Consider the following 20,193-nt stretch of genomic DNA (forward strand, 5'->3'; position numbering starts at 1 on the left):
TCTTCACAAATGGATACAACTCCACGAAAACGGTCTAAAATTATAACATTAGCAGAGCATTCTTCTATGACACAGAGGCAAATTGCTGCAGAATGTCACATCGGTTTGGCTACTGTTAATTCGATCATAAAATGATACAGGGAGACTGGATCCATCACACCCCAGAAAAAAGGAAACTGTGGCCGGAAAAGGAAGACTTCACCTGCAGATGATCGTTTAATTGTCAGGAAAAGTAAATTAAATTCTAGACTAACTGCTGTCGACTTAACCCGCGAGTTAATGGTTACCACTGGGGGCGAATATTCACGTCACAACAGTGCGGCGTAGGCTTTTGGAAGCTGGACGAAGGGCTCGTAAGCCTATTAAGAAGCAACTGCTAATCCCTGTTACGTGCAAAAAACGCTTAATATGGGCAAAATTACATCAACACTGGACAATGAATGACTAGAAGAATGTACTTTTTTCCGATGAGTCTCATTTCGAGGTCCACGGCCACCGTGTTTCTTACATACGGAAAGGATCCGAAAAAGTAACAGCAGCTCATCTCCAACAAGCACCCAAATACCCCCCTAAAGTAATGTTTTGGGGTTGTTTTACACATGAAGGGCCTGGAGCATTAAAACCCATCAAGGGAATGATGAATTCTGACAAATATATTCACTTATTGGAAACCAGAATCGTACCCCAGCTGCAAAAATCATTTCCGGATGGCAGAGGTGTGTTCCAACAAGACCTGGCACCATGCCATACGTCTCGAAAAACTACAGAATTCTTCAACAAGAAGAATATTCAGGTACTCCCCTGGCCAGGCAACTCACCCGACATCAACCCCATTGAGAACTTGTGGTCAATTTGCAAAAGAAGAATGCAAAAAATGGATTGTTCTACAAAGGAGAAGATGATTTCTGCCCTCATTGGTGTATGGTTTCGCGATGAAGAAATGAAGAAATGAAGAATATTTGTGGGAAATTAGTGGAATCCATGCCAAATCGTCTCAGAGCTGTTATTAGGAACAAGGGAGGCCACATAGATTACTGAGGTATGTCTTAGATCCTTTTTTTTATCCCGTTTGAGTGTTTTTGCATAAGTAATTACGTTGTTCTGATTAATTTGCACGCTACTGTATTTTAAGAAAAAATTCTGTACTACAATTAGATCATAAAGTGTCAGAGAACGAATTATTTCTAAATAATTTCTGATTATAAACTGAGCAAATGCTAACTTGATATCTTCTTTCTCTTCTCTGCCAATCTCTTGTTTTGGTACAACTGTAATATATGGGAAAATGATACAATTCACTAACAATTTGCCACTTTGTGTAACGAAAACTCAGTTTTTATAACATTCCATAACAAAAACTAACAGATAAACATTTAGAAATCCTTACATACTACCTATATTTCAAATAAAACAATGAAAATGTGCTCACGGCGTCATTCAGTCTGTCTCTCTTACATATTTTAACAGTCTTAAAATATAGTAAAAGACATCCAAAATATTTGTGTAAATATAACAAATGGTGGAGGAATTTGAATTTCCTACTGATAGTGAAAGTTTCTTCATTGCTGTCAAACCAAACCTGCATGAACACGCTTGCAGCCTTCAGTGGCTACAGATAACTTTAACCTTATCCTGCTAACACCAGTGTATCTTGTGAGTCCAACTAACCCAGGGTTTTCTGTCCCTCCCCTTGCTGTTCTAGTGGGAAGAAACGCAAACTTCCCCCTGCACGAACCATGCCGTCACGCTGGTATACACTTCTGGCCCTGCCCTTCCCTGATCAGCAGGTGGGGAGACGAGAATTCTCTCGTGGTGCCGCCTATAGAAACCGCACCACAGCTGGCTATTTCTCAAACCCACTCTAGATTCAACAAGGTATGGTACTGATGCAGACCAACATGTGCACCAGTATTACATTCATTCTGCACCACGAGCACAGTTTTTCCAAATTTTAAGTAGAATTTGCACCATAGCTCTGATTTGAAATCAGAACACAGAACAGAAATGTTTTTACATCTTGATTACACAACTTTTAACACTGTATCACTTCGGAATATGTATGGTAAGACTTTCCTGTGTTAAATTTCAACGTACCTCGTTTACATGTTTCGACATATTTATGGGTCATCTTCAGAACTGGTCGTTGTTGGTCTTGGCGCCACTAGCTCTGTTTCCTGTGAGGTTGTGTTCCTGTGGTATAGTGTAGAGTCGAAGAGTGTGTATGTTTTGAAGTCGAGCTGTGTGTTGAGAATTTCGTTGGGGTGTGTTTTTGTGTGTCTGTATATTTCATATTGTTCTAGTGTGTTTAGTTTCTGGCTTTTTGGTTTGATGTGTAGTATTTCCATGTATGTTGATGTCTCTGTGGGTGTGGTTAGCTCTTGTGATGTGTTCTGCATATGTGGAGATGTTTTGTAATTTTGTTATGGCTGTGATGTATTCTTTGTAACGTGTTTGAAACAATCTGCCTGTCTCTCCTATGTAGAAGTTGTTGCAGGTGTTACATTTGAGTTTGTATACGCCTATGTGGTTGTATTTGTTTGTTTGTGTTGTTTGTGTGTTGAGATGTTTCTGTAGTGTATTTTCTGTTCTGTATGCTATGTTGTATTTCTGTTTTCTGAATGAGGATGCGATCTTGTGTGTGTTTTTTTGTTTCGTATGTTAGTGTGACACACATAACCTCATTCAATAAATTAAATTACAACATCGCATACAGAACAAATAACACTCTACAAAAACATCTCAACACACAAACAACACAAACAAACAAATACAACCACACAGGCGAATACAAACTCAAATGTAAGACCTGCAACAACTTCTACATAGGATAGACAGGCAGATCGTTTTAAACACGTTACAAAGAACACATCACAGCCATAACAAAATTACAAAACACCTCCACATATGCAGAACACATCACAAATGCTAACCATACCCACAGAGACATCAACTCAGACATGGAAGTAATAATAATAATAATAATAATAATAATAATAATAATAATAATAATCTTTATTGTCATTGAATGAAAAACTTCACTATAAACATTGTCAAATGTTACAATCTTACTGCAATACATTTCATGGATATACAAAATAAAAATTTAATTATAAAAACAATGTAGATATTTATCAAATTACATAATATAAAGTTAAAAGTACTATATTTACTAGATAAAAGACAGTATCAAGTACTAATTGTCATATGTTTAATAACTAATTAAGAATACTATAAACAGATGCTAATAATAAACTTTAAAAATGCAACATAAGGTAGTGCAATTTGCTCTGTTCATTAATACATTGAAATTTAAATGTAAATTGATTTACCACTAGGTTTCATTTAAAATCTCATTATTAAAAAAAATTAAGAAACAATAACCATAACATTTAAAACTTTTAAAACTGCATTGTTTAAAAATGTATGTCAATTTCAAAGAACTCATTTATTGAGTAAAGTGGTTTTTTAATTAACCAACTGTACAATTTTGTTTTATAAATTTGAACAGGAAGAAGTTGAATGTTTATAGGGAGCTTATTAAATAATTTGATTCCAATCAATTTATAGTATTTTTTTGTCACACTAAGTCTACAAAGTGGATAATCTAATAATTGCCTATTCCTCGTTGTATGATTGTGTACCTCACTTCTCATATTAAAATCTTGCAAATGTTCTTTTATGAACACTAGAACATCATATATGTACAGATTTATGACGGTCTGATACCTGTCTATATGAACAGAGGTCTACAGTGTGTTCTAATTTTTTAAGCTGTCAGTATTCTAATAACTTTCTTTTGAATTAATAAAATGTCTGTAATATCACTAGAATTTCCCCACAAAATAAGTCCATATCTGAATACACTTTGAAAAAAGGCAAAAAATACTACACATCCAACCAAAAAGCCAGAAACTAAACACACTAGAACAATATGAAATATACAGACACACAAAAACACACCCCAACGAAATTCTCAACACACAACTCGACTTCAAAACACACACACTCTTCGACTCTAAACTATACCACAGGAACACACCCTCAAAGGAAACAGAACTAGTGGCGCCAAGACCAACAACGACCAGATCGAAACATGTAAACGAGGTACGTTGAAATTTACCACCGGAAAGTCTTACCATACATATTCCGAAGAAATGTTTTGTACATACTGAAAATTTATTTTTATCTTCATGAAACAATTCCGTGTAAATACTAGAACGCCTTTCTGTTTCTGTTTTTTATAATCACTTCCCCACATAAATAATTCTTTATTGCTTTGGGATATGGTAGGAAATTTCTTACAGTGATGGACACTAATTGACGTCAATTCATGCTTTTCAGGAATTCAAATCCCCACTACCTTTATTAAACGGATTGCAGATGAAGTATTCCAACAGCAGGTTGGCAAATATTCTTCTTCCTTTCTCTGTTTTTATTCATATTTCTTCTTTTTCTACTTCCTCTTTTTCTTCTTATTCTTCTTCTCACAACTTTCCACTTTTGCATGTGTATATCACTGACTCACTCATATTTAACACAGTATAACATGATGTAAGTAATTCTTTGTTTAGGAAGTTACTGACTTTGAACAATGTTGATTTACAAACATGTCTTTGCAATGACTCTTTTTAACAAATAATTCCGTTAGAGAACATAGGCTATAGCAGGGTTTAAACTAGAAAATAAATAATTGTCGCAAAAATGCACAAATTAAAAATTATATTTGTGTAAATTGCGAAATGCTTGTGCGATATTATAAATAATTGTGCAGAAAGATAAAATTAATACAATATGCAGAAACAAAAAGTTACGTAACTTGTTTCTTGAAGTTTCATTACTTTCAAGCCATCTTATCACACTCTAGATATACTTACGTAAATAAATCATTAGACATAGGTATGTTTAGAATCAATTACTGCTGAATTTACATCACATTAAAATGTTGTTTGTTGTTGTTTTATAATGCCAGGCGTTTGACAATAAAGTCATTTGACCTCTTGCACTCCAATATTTTTCAAAGACATTAACATGGTCAGCCACTGAAGCACAGATTTTGAGGTGTTCCGAATCCATTTCTTGGTTTGAGTTGCACAATGAGCAGTTAGGGGACTGATATATTCCAATTATATGCAGGTGTTTGGCCAAACAGTCATGACCTGTTGCCAATCTAAATGCAGCTACAGACGATTTTCGTGGTAAATCGGGAATTAACTGTGGATTATGATGCAGAGAGTTCCATTTTTTCCCTTGAGATTGTGTTATCAGATTTTGTTTGTTGAAGTCTAAGTATGTAGATTTAATAAATCTTTCCACAGAGTAGTATGTAGATTTAGTAACAGGTCTGTAAGTAGCAGTGCTGCTCTTCTTTGCTAAAGCATCCGCATTCTCGTTTCCCAGGATTCCACAATGGGAAGGTATCCATTGGAATACAATTCTTTTATTGAGTGATATTAATTGAGAGAGCATTTTAGTTATTTCTATCACATTAAAATACGTTATTTTATGGACATTGTAAACATTGAAATTCTTTACTTTTATTGTTGGCAGAGTCATACCGGTAACTCTTTTACTGAAAGGCGGTTTCTAATTCCAATTTTTACAAGATTCATGCAACTAAATCCTCGCTTACAATTTACAGTATGCGATGGAATTATATAAATCAATTAAAAGAAATAATTATTAACTTACATGAATTGCATTTTCATTTAAATTCAGATTAGTTCAAACACATCTCTGATTTTATTTTCTCCATTACCATCTTCATTTCTGAAGTCCAATGTGGTTGTCGCATTTTTGCACATTTACATTCAAAGTTTGTTGCATTTTTATAAGTCGAGTAGCAAAATTCAACAAATGCAACTGTGCAAATGAGATCAATATGAAAATTTCAATATAAACAATGTAACAAACGTAAACACTCTTCCGATTTATTAAAATAAATTTGGATAAAAGTGATATAACACAAAATAAATTTCGCTGGAGACGGCTGTCAAACACTGGTTCCGATCCCAGATTTCTACGACACAGGGATACAAAAGTTGATCGCACAGTATGACAAATGTCTCATTTCCGGTGGGAATATGTTGAAAAATACTTCAACAATATCTGTATCTGTTTCAATAAATCTTTCCATGAAATTGTGCTTTCTTTCTGTAAACGGCCCCAGGGAAATTTCCTTTCTGGGGGGGGGTGCCTCGTAATTGCGCTCGAGTGGTCAAAATTTATATAAGCACTTGTTTTGACATAATTAATATGGTGGAAGAAAAAAATTAACTTTTTTATCTGCCCCCATAAGAATGTTTGCTTGTAACAAGGATGAATGTAGGAAGTTGCACAATGCAGAACTGCACGCATTGTACTCTTCATCTGACATAATTAGGAGCATTAAATCCAGACGTTTGAGATGGGCAGAGCATATAACACGTATGACCAAATCCAGAAATATATATTAATCAGGGATTGCAGAAACAGCACGTGTCAATATGCCACACATAGTGACATATTCTGTTTTTGCAACCCCCGATTCATATAAAGTATTAGTTGGGAGGCCAGAGGGAAAAAGATCTTTGGGGAGGCCGAGACGTAGCTAGGAGGATAATATTAAAATAGATTTGAGGGAGGTAGGATATGATGCTAGGGACTGGATTAATCTTGTTCAGAATAGGGACAGATGGCAGGCTTATGTGAGGGTGGCAATGAACCTCCGGGTTCTCTAAAAGTCATTTGTAAGTAAGTAAGTTCTATATGTATACAACTTATATTATCTTTTAGTAGATATATCTTATTATTAGTATTGATCATCTTGTTATTATTTTGTATTAATTAAGAAATTAATGTAGCACATTTTCGAAGTTACAGGATGTGAACTATAATCGTAAATACATATTTCGTATATTCCAGCATATAAGATCCATCCCCTTTTTCGGTCAAATGTTTTAGGGAAAGAACTTTATCACTGAATATTTTAAGGATTTTACAATATTTAAAATATAAAGTAATGAGTAAGTGATGACTAGGAAAGAATACTTTTTAATATTCTTCGTCAAAACCCAGAAATTCATCTGCAGAGCTAAATGAAGAGTCACTTGAAATCATCATCCTAACAGGTATCATAGTAGTCCTAGAAGAACTTTACTGTTCCTGTCTAGAAAAAGTTTCCTTGCCATATGGTACCAAGAAGAAACCAACTTATTTATTAATAATAAATGAAGTTGCTTCTTTTTTGGATAAGCAATACATGCATAGCATAGGCCTACTAATCAATTAATTTAAATTTAATAATAATATTAACATTAAATACCCTAAATAAAATCCAAAATAAATGATAAGTATTACAAAAACTTAAAAGATGAGATGTGCATATATTTTTATGCTCGACCATGCCGAAATGTAGTAATTATACACCTGGTAGCAGCCCTTTAATGGACCTCATTAAAGTACAACTATTCATTAAAGTTCAGGTGTTCCACCAATCAGAAAACACCATTGTAACAATATGAAAGCGCAAGTATAGATTATTCTCGGATATGCAATCGAAAGACAACTAGCGAACATCACAGAGGCTAGAAATCCAATATTGTTGCAGAAGGTTATGTTCTGTTACTATAATAATTAGGGTTAATTGTAAATAATATTCAAATAAATTCAATTTGTCATCTCGTTTTTCAATGTCTAAATCAATTTCAAGATTATATCAAGATTAATGTTTATTTTACTCTCTAGATTATTTAAAGGTCAATGACATTTGTTTCTCGGAAAAAATCAATACTTTCGCGTCGGCGCACATCTCACAATTTACGAGATATTGCACAAGGTCAGTTCCGCTCCCCAGTCAGATAAGAATAACATGAATACTTACGAATAATTTCAAGTTAGAAATATGGTCGAGCATAAAAAGTCGTATGAGCGCTCGTTTCATAAACATACTCGCGTCTTAATTACTACCATTATGGGCTCGTTGCATAATGTACTATTATGATAACAAGAAATTTACGAATAACTTACATTATGAATTTACTATTTTTCTTCCATTCAAAACAGTTTATACTGTTTAATAGGTGGAACTAACTGCAAGACAATTAGTAATTTCACATATTCTACATGAATGTAAAATTGCTTCAGTAAGATTCATTGCATCCTTCTGCGGAATACAGCAGGAATAGGTACTCTTATTTTAAAATCATGTTTGATAGTTCGTTCCGAGTATTGAGACTTTTTTCAAGTCCAAGTGATAAATATGGAAAATAACACTAAATGCAATTCTGTAAAACTGTATGCTGATTTTCAGTGCACATAATATTTTTGTACATATAATAAAACTAGAATATACTTACTTTCTGAAGGGTTGCTGCTACCTTGTTTCCGTTTGTGTATTGATATGTTATTTTGCTCTTTATTAATATTTTATCTACTTACCTGTATTAATACTTTCGCCATAATTTCTGAAGGATTCTATTTTCATTAATATTAATCCTCACTTATAACCAGGGCTGGCGGTTTCGGAACCCAAACAAAAAAAAAACAAATTATGTCCACATAGAGTTGTGACTACTGGTCTACGTCATGCAGTCGCTGTTTACACTCAGCATAAGACAATGACCGATTACAGTGACCTTAAGGAGGCGGTGTTATATGAAGTTACAGGCAGTTCAGTTGTTCAATGCATACAGCGTAAACAATATGCTTCAACGAATAAATATGTACGATCAAGAAATAAGATCTGAATTTCCATTTTGTCGATTAACAATATTTTTTGTACGACAGCAAATATGGAACACATTTACCAATCATATGTGTGTGTTCTCCCTCCTATCTTATGAGCCCATCATAATATTTAAAGACTAGATTACTGTAATTACTAATTAGTTACAGATAAAATAAACTATTTTTGCAAAATTAAGAAAGCCAATTTAAAAAAAACCTACTTGATAAATGTTAGTCTTTTTTTTGGGGGGGGGGGAGAGTTAAAAATGAAATAATTCCTAACTATATTTCATATGGGAAGATCATTACTATAAAATAAAGTACATCTCTTAATGATTTCAAAACAGTAAACTGAGAAAAATGCATAGTTTTATCATCTCACATAATGTGGATATACAATATGCGATTAAAAATTAATATTTTTTTCCTTTACACCAGGAGTAGGAAAACTATGGCATGCAAGCCCTACAATTGTTCCGTCCAGCCTAAGGGATAAATAACTTTTCAAACTTTTAAAAAATATAAACGTCTGCGAATATTAGACTGAAGTTGGTAAGAGGCAAAGTTAACTGACTGAACTGCTGTGCAACTCCAAAATAAAGCAGGCTTTTCTCAACACAACAAAATTAGATATTTATAAGAACATGCCAAAATAAAAAAAAATCCTAAAATAATAAATCATGCCCAAAAATATATGCCATGTTTACATCCCCATATTCATGCAAACAAGTATTTTTCGTCATGTAACTTAGGAAAAATGATCTTAGAAGAAGCAGACTTACTAATGAACATCTATATTCTCTTTTGAGAACATGCTGAAAGCTCTATCAGAGTTTATTTCATTTCATAGCTATGATTATTTTGCGTTTTGCATTCTGAATGAATGATTAACTTTGACCTTAGTCATGTGAGTCTATTATTTTTTATATATATATATATATATATATATATATAGTAAAACCCCGATAAGATGCTGTTCAAGGGACTGGGTGTAAAACGCGTATTAGGTGGGTATACTAATTTTGACTTAGGCCTATATACAGTATCTATTAGCATTTTTCCTTATTGAAATACATGATTCATGAAAGGTAATACAGTATTACTCCATTATGTAATTACTGTACTGTACATCAAAGACATTTACAATATGTACTGTACTTAATTCTTTCGAAAAAAAAAGTCATTTATAGTTGTTTGCCGTGTGCATGTACTCAAAGTCCTCATGTTTACCACACTTCAGTTTCTGCGATTACATCCTCCTGACGTCGCAGCTGTGGTGATTGAGTCGCGATTTTTTATTATTCTTAATATCGATGATGGGCTTCCTAATGCATCAGAGAGTTGTTTCTGAGTAAGAGTACCGTTCTCATCGTACTTTCGTAAGATTTCCAATTTTTCCGACACAGAAAGGGCTTTTCGTTTAACACTCATTGAAATCACATTCACAGACACTTCAATACACTAAAGGACAACAAACTGCCCAGAAAAAATTTCCAGAATTTTATTACGGCCGAGTGAGGAATGTTGTTTGAGAGAGTGGGTTAGCAGGAGGGTGAGGTATTGTAACTGTATGTAGGCTTTAATCACGCAAATAAGGAGTCAAATAAGAGAGCGTAACAAGAGGATGGGGTATACTAAGGTATGAAGTAAGAAGGTTTAATGAAAATATTCCACAAAAACAGCGTATTATGCGGGACTTGAGCGCAACAAACGGGGTATTTTATAAAGGTGTTATATATCAAATGTGCAAGGACTGGACAAAAAAAGCGTATTACATGGGATAGCGTATTATCGAGGTTTTGCTATATATATATAATAAATAGGGTATTTAAATATGTATGATTAATTTGCATTCTTCAGAAAATGTAACTTTTAACTTAGTCATGATTTCATAACGATCTACGACACGTGTTCTTAAAGTAAGTTCCAAAAGGGTGTAGAAAGTAAACGGGAAAATATTTACAAACCATTTTTGTAGCATTGTATTCCCCACACTTCAATTACTTCTCACCATAATCTCCACCAATATTGAGGCATTTATCGTGTCGTGGCACAAGTCTTTCTATCCCCTCATTGTAGAATTCGCCCACCTGCGAACCACTCCGCAACGTTTGTGGAAAATTCAAGGAAAGCGAAGAAATTGTGAACCTCCTGTCCTCATGAATTTTTTTCATCGACAGCACGCACCAAATCGTCATTGATCAAAGTTGGCCGACCTGTATGCTGCTCGTTATGCACAGAGATGCGGCCCTCGTTGAACTTTCTAACCCATCTCCTGACCATTCCATCACTAATGGCATCATCACCATACACCTCACAAAGTTGATGATGAATGTCAGCTGGTTTGATGTTTCTCGCATTCAAAAAACAGATAACAGACCACATCTCACAGTCGGCGGGGTGCTCGATCACTTTAATCATTTCAACTGATCACAACTAACCACACACACGGACTGAAGCTCTGAAACTGCATGCACAGCTTGCCTGAGGACTGAAGAAGAAAATATGCATGCGCAAAATAACGATTGCAGCGGATGCGACAGCTATAATTGAAAATGGAACTTACTTTAAGAACACGCCTCGTATTATGTGCGTTTTCAGATTTAAAAAAATTAATATTGAAGGAAAATAACGAATAAGTCTTTGGCCTGCCAAAAAAATTTGATTTTTTCATTTGTCCCTTCTGTAAATAAGCTTGTCCACTGCTCCTTTACACCATCGCACCATTAAGTATCCCAAATGTTATTAAAATAAGGAGTTAAACTAAAACAGTGTGTTGATTTGAAGTACCAGTAATATGTCGTTTGCAGGAACCGCAGTACAAAACACTACCGTCATCGTGCTTCCCCAGACTGTAACACAGTGGCATCGTTTGATTCATCAGGCTCAGAAAGTAGAGGAGGTCTGAACCGTTACTATCGCCAAGCCTGGGAGAACCTGCACCACGAGTCAGCGGCAGCTGGGAACAAATCCAAGAGCTCTAACCACTCACCTCTTAGGCGTAAGGATACACTGGATGAACCGGTGAGTGGGGGATACCGCAACGTTGGAGGCACAGAACGTGATGGAAGTGAACTGGTAGTGAACGACACCACGGCAGCTATATATCCACCCAAACCTTCAGCCGTTGCTGCTGCTGAGAAAAAGAGGCACCACCACCATCACCACCACCACGCCTCCGGTGCCACACCGAAGGACACTGCGGGAGACTGGAGACAGCAAGGTCGGAAGAGTAGGTACTGACAGTACTGCTGGCGAGGAAATTTGTATCAACCAAGGAGCTGTAACCTGCCATTGTAAAAGTAATGCCCTCAGAACACAAAATGCAACAGCATTTTGGTATGGTAGTTTCGGAAGATAACCAGAATCTAGTTCTTATCCCAGAACTAGAGAGGTACGGAAAAACCTATGTTACAGATTAGGTATGTATATATCTTCAGTAGAAGACTGTCAAATAGTATAAATATAATACTATTTCAACAAGTATTATTTGAGAAATGTATATTTTATTTAATTATTATTGAAAGATTGTTAACCTGATTTCATTTTAAACTCCCAGTTAATTTTACATCATCGTAGTATGTTTTAGTATATACCTACCACAGTAGTACAACAAGAGTCTTCATGTGTCTGAGGAAGCCAAATGAATACATCAGAGCAACTCTTGATATCAAACCTGTAATCTGTGATGTGATTTTAAAAAAAGTCTATGCATTTTATTATGTGTTTATTATTTAAAAATTAATAATTCTTTGTCTTAACCGCATTCATTTTGTGATTAATTTATATTATGTATGGAAGTAGTAATAGAATTTAGAATCATGTACAGTAAGTATTTGAAAATCAGTGAATAATTTGTTTAATGAGAGAATTATCTCATGTCTCTCGGAATAACAGCAAAATGCCGATTAGGAACATTCACTTCATTAGGAAGATGAAGTGTAAAGAGATAACCAATAATTTCTGATCAGTAACAGTGGAAATTCTACTTCCTCGTTTTAATTGTTATAAGGAATTATATGTTAAACGTTAAATTGTTCTTTTTAACTACTTCTTCATGCAAACTTAAGCACCATCATTTCCCTCTAAATTCATTAGTTCAACACAAGAATAAAATGTAATAAAGCATTGGAAACAAAGAAAAAAATTATAAATGCTTTCATATTTATCAGTGGACCTAATTTTGTGAATATTCTTATACAAAACTTGTTATATTTTGTACTTAAGTAAACCAATTCCTAAATCTGTTATTACGTATTTGATTAATAACAGCAAATTATATTATAACATTGTATACATCGCAGAAAGTCTAGGTACCGGTACGTTGCTTTCTTGATATTTAGTCACAATAAATTACGTCTTGCATCCTCATTTTCCTCGATAACATTTAATAATTTTTATGCTCGACCATGCCGAAATGTAGTAATTATACACCTGGTAGCAGTCCTTTAATACATGTCATTAAAGTACACCTACTCATTAAAGTACAGGTGTGCAGCCAATGACAACTCAGCTTACAGGTGTTCAGCCAATGACAAGTCAGCTTTGTACCGTTATAAAACCACAAGTATCGATTATTCTCGGATATACAATCGAAAGAGAATTAGCGAAAAGTCACGGAGGCTGGAAATCCAATACTGTCGCAGAAGGTTATGTTCTGTTACTATAATAATTAGCGTTAATTGTAAATAATATTCAAATAAATTCAATTTGTCATCTAGTTTTTCAATGTCGAATTCAATAATCAAGGTTATATCAAGTTTAACGGGATTACATCAAGGTCAATGACATTATTGTTCCTCGGAAAAAATCAATACTTTCGCGTTTGCCCACATCTCACAATTCACGACCTAGAACAAGGTCACTTCCGATCTTGTCAGATACAAATAAAATGTATACATCTGAATAATTTCAAGTTAGAAATATTCTTCTCCTTCTTCTTTGGCACTACGGCCCTTGTAGTCTAGCCTTGGCCTCCCTTAGGATCTTGGTCCATTCCTGTCCAACCAGAGCCTTCTGCCTCCATCTTCTCACTCCTAGAGTCCTTAAATCTTCCTCCACTCCATCCAACCATCTTAGTTTCTGTCTGCCAATATTGCGCCTGCCTTCTGGTTTTGTGTTTAGAATCTTTTTTGGTATTCTCTGATCATTCATCCTGATTACATGTCCTAACCATTCCAACCTACGGGCTTGGATTTCAGCAACAATATCTGGAGATTTATATTGAGTTTTCAGTTCTGTATTATATCTAATTCTCCAGTGCCCATTCTCATATTTAGGACCATAGATTTTCCTTAGAATTTTCCTTTCCCATGTCATCAGTTGTTCCATTTTCTTCGACAGAATCCAAGTTTCACTGCCATAAAGCACAATTGGTCTTATGACTGTAGTTAGAAATATGGTCGAGCATAAAAAGTCGTATGAAACTCGCCTATAATGGTAATTAAGAAGCTTGTATGAAAATTATGAAACGAGCGCAAGCGAGTTTCATAAACATCCATACTCGCTTCTTAATTACTATCATTATAGGCTCGTTGCATAATGTATTATTACATCATTTTTCATTGGGCTGATGAGAAGTGATATTAATTTAATATGAAAAAAAATTCATTACTAAATTTGCAGGCTTTACATCAGCTTTCAGTAGACAAGCCTACTCTTTTATTTCTTGACTGCTTATTAAATTTTAATATTGAAATTATAAATATGTATACCTTAATGTACCAGTATTAAGTACCATATGACAAAAGTGATTATGCATTTCAAATAATGGCATTTTTTTAAAAGAAGATGACAAATTGATATTAAAATATTCTGAGCTGGGCTACTTTAATTGAGATATTGTACGACAATAACTAAGCCTTCTTTAATACACTGTAGTGATATAGAAAGTTTTTGTCGACAAGATAGGAGGACAAATATTCATGGTCATTCTATTTCGATACACATATTATCGTACATTATAAAATTAACACATGGATTAATGATTACGTGGAGTGCGCAGTAGCATCGCTATTCAGGTGTTGCATTGCAAGCCAGAAGTCACGGTTCGATTCCCGATGAGGTCATGGATTCTTTTTATTGATCTAATACTTTCGACTGTAATATGGCTTCGGTTTACTCAGCCTCTGACAGAAATGAGTACCAGGGGTATTTTCGTGGAGGATAAATGCAGCAAGCATTTGTTACTTAGTGCCTGTTGTCTAGTAAAATGGGAGCCTTATCCCATTTACCCTAAGAGCCTTTCAGTCTCAAAGTCCGTAATGGGATAGCATTGTTTTACTTTGATGATTATGCAGGTTTTTTTGTGAATAATTCTGTTTTTTAATTAACATTCTATGATAAATTACGCTATGTGACTTCAATATGGGCATATATTGTTAATTTTGAAACAATATCATTCATAATAATATGACGTAGGTAATACAGTATTTAAAATCATCATTATGTATCCAGTAATCTTTATAAACGAAAAAAATGAAGAATGTAATAAAAAAGGAGAATTGTACTTGTGATCGGAAAGGTAGTATGAAGGACTGATCTACAAGGACAAGGCTCAAAATATCTTTCATCTGTCCTCCCACTCCCCAACTAATTTTGAACTCAACTGAAATATCAATAGGATATAAATTAGTGTCAAATATATGCCTACAACTTGATTACACACTTTTAACATTTGTATCACTAATGATTTGGTGAATCTGTTATACAAACAACTTTCCTTTGTTAATATAAACTACAGTATTATGATATTTTGTCCTGTGCTGTGACGCGGTCTAAGGCATCCTGCTTAGGACCCGTGTTACGGAATGCGCACTGGTTCAAGTCCTCGTGAGGGAAGAAATTTTCTCATGAAATTTCGGCCAGTGTATGGGACCGGTGCCCACCAGCATCGTGATGCACTTGGGGAGCTAAGATAGGTAGCGAAAATCCGGTTTCGCAAACCACCTATAACGGCTGGGGGGATCATCATGCTAACCACACGATACCTCCATTCTGGTTGGATGTTCGTCCACCTTTGCTTTGGCACGTGGACGTGAGACCAGCAGCCGGCTGGTCGGTCTTGGGCCTTCAGGGCGCTGTAGCACCATGGATTTTAATTATGATATTTTACCTTAGTTAATAACCAGTTTCGGTTTGATTATAGCCATCTTCAGAGTTCTAGGTAAAATACCATAATGGTTTCTATTAACACAGGTAAATTATTTATATAATAAAGACACCAAATCATTAGTGTAAAATAGAGTAGTAGTCTACTGTCCATGATCTTGGCTTGTCGGCCTCGGTAGTGTAGTTGGTATAGCGCTGGCCTTCTATGCTCGAGATTGCGGGTTCGATCCCGGGCCAGGTCGATGGCATTTAAGTGTGTTTAAATGCGACAGACTCATGTCAGTAGATTTACTGGCATGTAAAAGAACTCCTGTGGGACAAAATTCCGGCACACCGGTGACGCTGATATAACCTCTGCAGTTGCGAGCGTCGTTATATAAAACATAACTTTAACTCTTGGTTGTCTCCATTCTCCTTTTAGTGTAAAATATAGCGATAAATTATTTCAAACATGTTGTTGTTGTTTTCCAATGCCAGGCGTTTGACAATAAAGTCATTTGACCTCTTGCACTCCAATATTTTTCAAAGATATTATCATGACTAGCCACTGAAGCACAGATTTTGAGGTGTTCCGAATCCATTTCTTGGTTTGAGTTGCACAATGGGCAGTTAGGGGACTGATGTATTCCAATTCTATGCAGGTGTTTGGCCAAACAATCATGGCCTGTTGCCAATCTAAATGCAGCTACAGACGATTTTCGTGGTAAATCGGGAATTAACTGTGGATTTTGATGCAGAGAGTTCCATTTTTTCCCTTGGGATTGAGTTATCAAATTTTGTTTGTTGAAGTCTAAGTATGTAGATTTAATAAATCTCTTCACAGAGTAATACGTAGATTTAGTAACAGGTCTGTAAGTAGCAGTGCTGCCCTTCTTTGCTAAAGCATCCGCATTCTCGTTTCCCAGGATTCCACAATGGGATGGTATCCATTGGAATACATAGAAATGATTCTAACAGTAATAAAATCAAATGATTACAATCGCTCAATGTAGTGAAGTCCTCGCTTCCGACATTTTCACGTTGTCTTCATATTCTAGCAACAAATAAATTTCTGCCTTGCCTACCAAATATAAAGATCACAAGTGCAGTGATCAAAAAGTTTATGAAACGAAATAATGGAACGGAACATGAATTTATCACTGGAGAATGAGACGAATTTGTTATTCGATTCAAGTTTTATATTGCATACAATATATTTATGTTCTTACCCAGTACGTACCTGAGTTGTCCTCCTTCTTACATGTTACATTGCAGAGAAATATGATATAATGTCATAGAATTCATAAGTTTTTAACTTTTCCATTGCATAAATGAGATAAATACCTTCTTCCATCTCTACAGTTATTAGAAAAATATCCAAAACATACCTACTTAATTAACCTTTAATATGAAATAATAAGTAGACAAATTATTAGGAAATAATTTGACGTGTACGGTGATATACATATTAAAATAATAAAATGCAAAACAAACAAAAAAAAAATTGTAAAATTGAACAACTTTTTAACTTTATTTATTTGAGTGAACACTAATAAGTAAATGGAAATTAACATGTGAAACTACATGACTGAGGTTACAGGACAGAATCTTGTGGTGTTTACGTGTAAAGCTAGCTTCTTGCTTCCTTTCACTTCACACAGTACTGTTGTTCACCAAGTTCTTAATTATTAATTAATTTAAAAAAGGTATAAATGAAAGAATATTGAATTAAAGTTGTATGAAGATGATGTTTATGATCAATTTTGGAAACGTGTAACAATATTAAAAAACTTAATTATAATGAAAGTCTGAATTGAATAGCAGACAGGTGCAAACAATTCTGACAAAGGAATTACACTGATATTGTACACTTAACACCAATGGATAATAATGAATTCCTCGGCCTTTCTTTGAAGAATTCACCATACAGTCAGTACTTACAGATAACGTAGTTACAATAGTATGGATGAACAAGGTTAGGCTGATGAGATTCATGTGCAAACTAAGTTGGTACTATATTGTAAATTGCTATCACTATTTCTTTAAGGACTGGTTTATATTATATGCTTTAAATGTACACTCTAAAGGAGAAGGCTATATTATTTATTCTGCTTATAAATGGAGAGTTTTATTAGTATATTTAATTGTAAAAACGTAAATATTTTGAAAACTCAAATAGAAAAATTGTCAAATTGAACACATTTTTGTATTTAAAATATTACCCACTAAATATGTGATCTGGTAAAAAACAAAATAGTTGCCTTCAAAGCGACTTGTACCTGTAATTGTCTTGAGTTACAGGATAATTTTACTTCAGTTGTGAAGAGAATTTTTGACAACCTGAGTTACAGACTTAATCATAATCCTATATTGACAGAAGTAATTTGATGAAGAAAGATAAGCATGAATGTGTTAGCGATGCAGTTTTACTCAAAATGTTTAAATAAATAAAATGTACAGTATATAACAAATGTATTGTTATTCTTATTTGACGTCCTTATGTATAACAAAGTAACCCTGATTATAAGGTCGGATGATTGGTTGGTTGCTAATAGTCAAAATGTTGGATTTCTTCCACATTCTGTCTTGCATCTCATTAGTATTTAACTATTTGAGAGTATAGATCACTATTGATTTTAGGATTAGCTACACATAAAAGTATAATATGGTTTTTGTTCATTGCCAAATTGGGTTCACCACACACAGTGTCGGATTCATTATTCTGCTGCCCCTAGGCACCTAAGAATTTTCCGTCCCCTTTTCCCTTAATATTGCACTCCATTTTCAACTCGATAAAAACTGGAATCAAAAATCCTACATTGTACGAGTATCAGGGATACACCTGCACGTATAATATGTCACCCAGTTTCGGGAATGTTGGTTGTGTTGGTTTGAATGTTTTATTTTTGTTCGGTTTAGAAATGGGGAGTATGATTCTGCAATACTTACTTACTTACTGGCTTTTAAGGAACCCGGAGGTTCATTGCCACCCTCACATCAGCCTGCCATCAGTCCCTATCCTGAGCAAGATTAATCCATTCTCCATCATCATATCCCACCTGCCTCAAATCCATTTTAATATTATCTTTCCATCTACGTCTCGGCCTCCACAAAGAGCTTTTTCTCTCCGGCCTCCCAACTAACACTCTATATGCATTTCTGGATTCGCCCATACGTGCTACATGCCCTGCCCATCTCAAATGTCTGGATTTAATGTTCCTAATTATGTCAGGTGAAGAATACAATGCGTGCAGTTCTGTGTTGTGTAACTTTCTCCATTCTCCTGTAACTTCATCCCTCTTAGCTCCAAATATTTTCCTAAGCACATTATTCTCAAACACCCTTAACCTATGTTCCTCTCTCAAAGTGAGAGTCCAAGTTTCACAACCATAAAGAACAACCGGTAATATAACTGTTTTATAAATTCTAACTTTCAGATTTTTTGACAGTAGACTGGATGATAAAAGCTTCTCAGCCGAATAATAACAGGCATTTCCCATATTTATTCTGCGTTTAATTTCCTCCCGAGTGTCATTTATATTTGTTACTGTTGCTCCCAGGTATTTGAATTTTTCCACCTCTTCAAAGGATAAATTTCCAATTTTTATATTTCCATTTCGTACAATATTCTCGCTGCGAGACATAATCATATACTTTGTCTTTTCGGGATATACTTCCAAACCTATCTCTTTACTTGCTTCCAGTAAAATTCCCGTGTTTTCCCTAATCGTTTGTGGATTTTCTACAATAAGAGAAGTAATTAATGGAGGGCTTTGCAATATATTTTCTCTTCATATGAAGCAACATACCAAAATTAATTCCAGCTCACATCAAATTTTTCACTGTGCTATTCATATGTGTAGCCACCACAATGATCTAGTGGCTAGAGTGCTGAACTATAATCCTGTGGACTCTGGTTTGATCCCTGGTGTACCCCCGATTTAAAACTTGTGTTGGGAAGTCCGTGGTCCAGGTAACACAGGGGTTTTTTCCTAGAGATCTGATTCCCCTATGACATCTCAACAAATCATCATCTCATTTCATAGTGAATATAAAGTAGACCAGCCTCCTATGGCGCACCCTGGACGACAACTCTGTCGATAAATTGGTATACACAATTGGTTCCATTTGGGTGAATGACGAACAGTCAAGTACCCCCCCCCCCAATTAGTTAAGAAAGAAAATAAAAATAATCATATGTCGTACATATCTATTATCACTTTAATATTGTAGAATTCATTATTAAAAATTAAACGAGTCATTCAGGTCTGTAGCTGCACTCGATGTTTAGATATTACTGAGAGATGCCGAGTGGCATGGCTAATTTTACAACACAACTTTGGCGCTCTCATGCCCATAGCGAGAAGAGGTGGAGTCATTGAGCTTGGTCACACAATTTAC

The 20,193-nt window shown here is 34.9% G+C and overlaps 1 protein-coding gene across 5 annotated transcripts in view; it reads left to right on the forward strand.

Annotated features, from left to right (window-relative positions):
- The window catches only part of LOC138697636 (uncharacterized), a 308,784-nt gene extending 290,521 nt beyond the window's left edge, over positions 1-18,263 (forward strand). For 2 of the 5 annotated variants that reach the window (XM_069823057.1, XM_069823056.1), the window contains one exon: positions 11,514-18,263. In XM_069823057.1, the coding sequence (XP_069679158.1) occupies positions 11,514-11,946 (433 nt within the window). In that variant the 3' untranslated portion in view covers positions 11,947-18,263. Of the gene's footprint in view, positions 1-1,702; positions 1,876-4,341; positions 4,401-11,513 lie in introns of all 5 variants that reach the window. The other 3 variants (XR_011331589.1, XM_069823058.1, XM_069823059.1) reach the window with 3 other exon arrangements.
- Positions 18,264-20,193: the final 1,930 nt, after the last annotated feature.

The sequence above is a fragment of the Periplaneta americana genome, chromosome 4 (assembly GCF_040183065.1).
Source record: "Periplaneta americana isolate PAMFEO1 chromosome 4, P.americana_PAMFEO1_priV1, whole genome shotgun sequence".
Classification (NCBI taxonomy): domain Eukaryota; kingdom Metazoa; phylum Arthropoda; class Insecta; order Blattodea; family Blattidae; genus Periplaneta; species Periplaneta americana.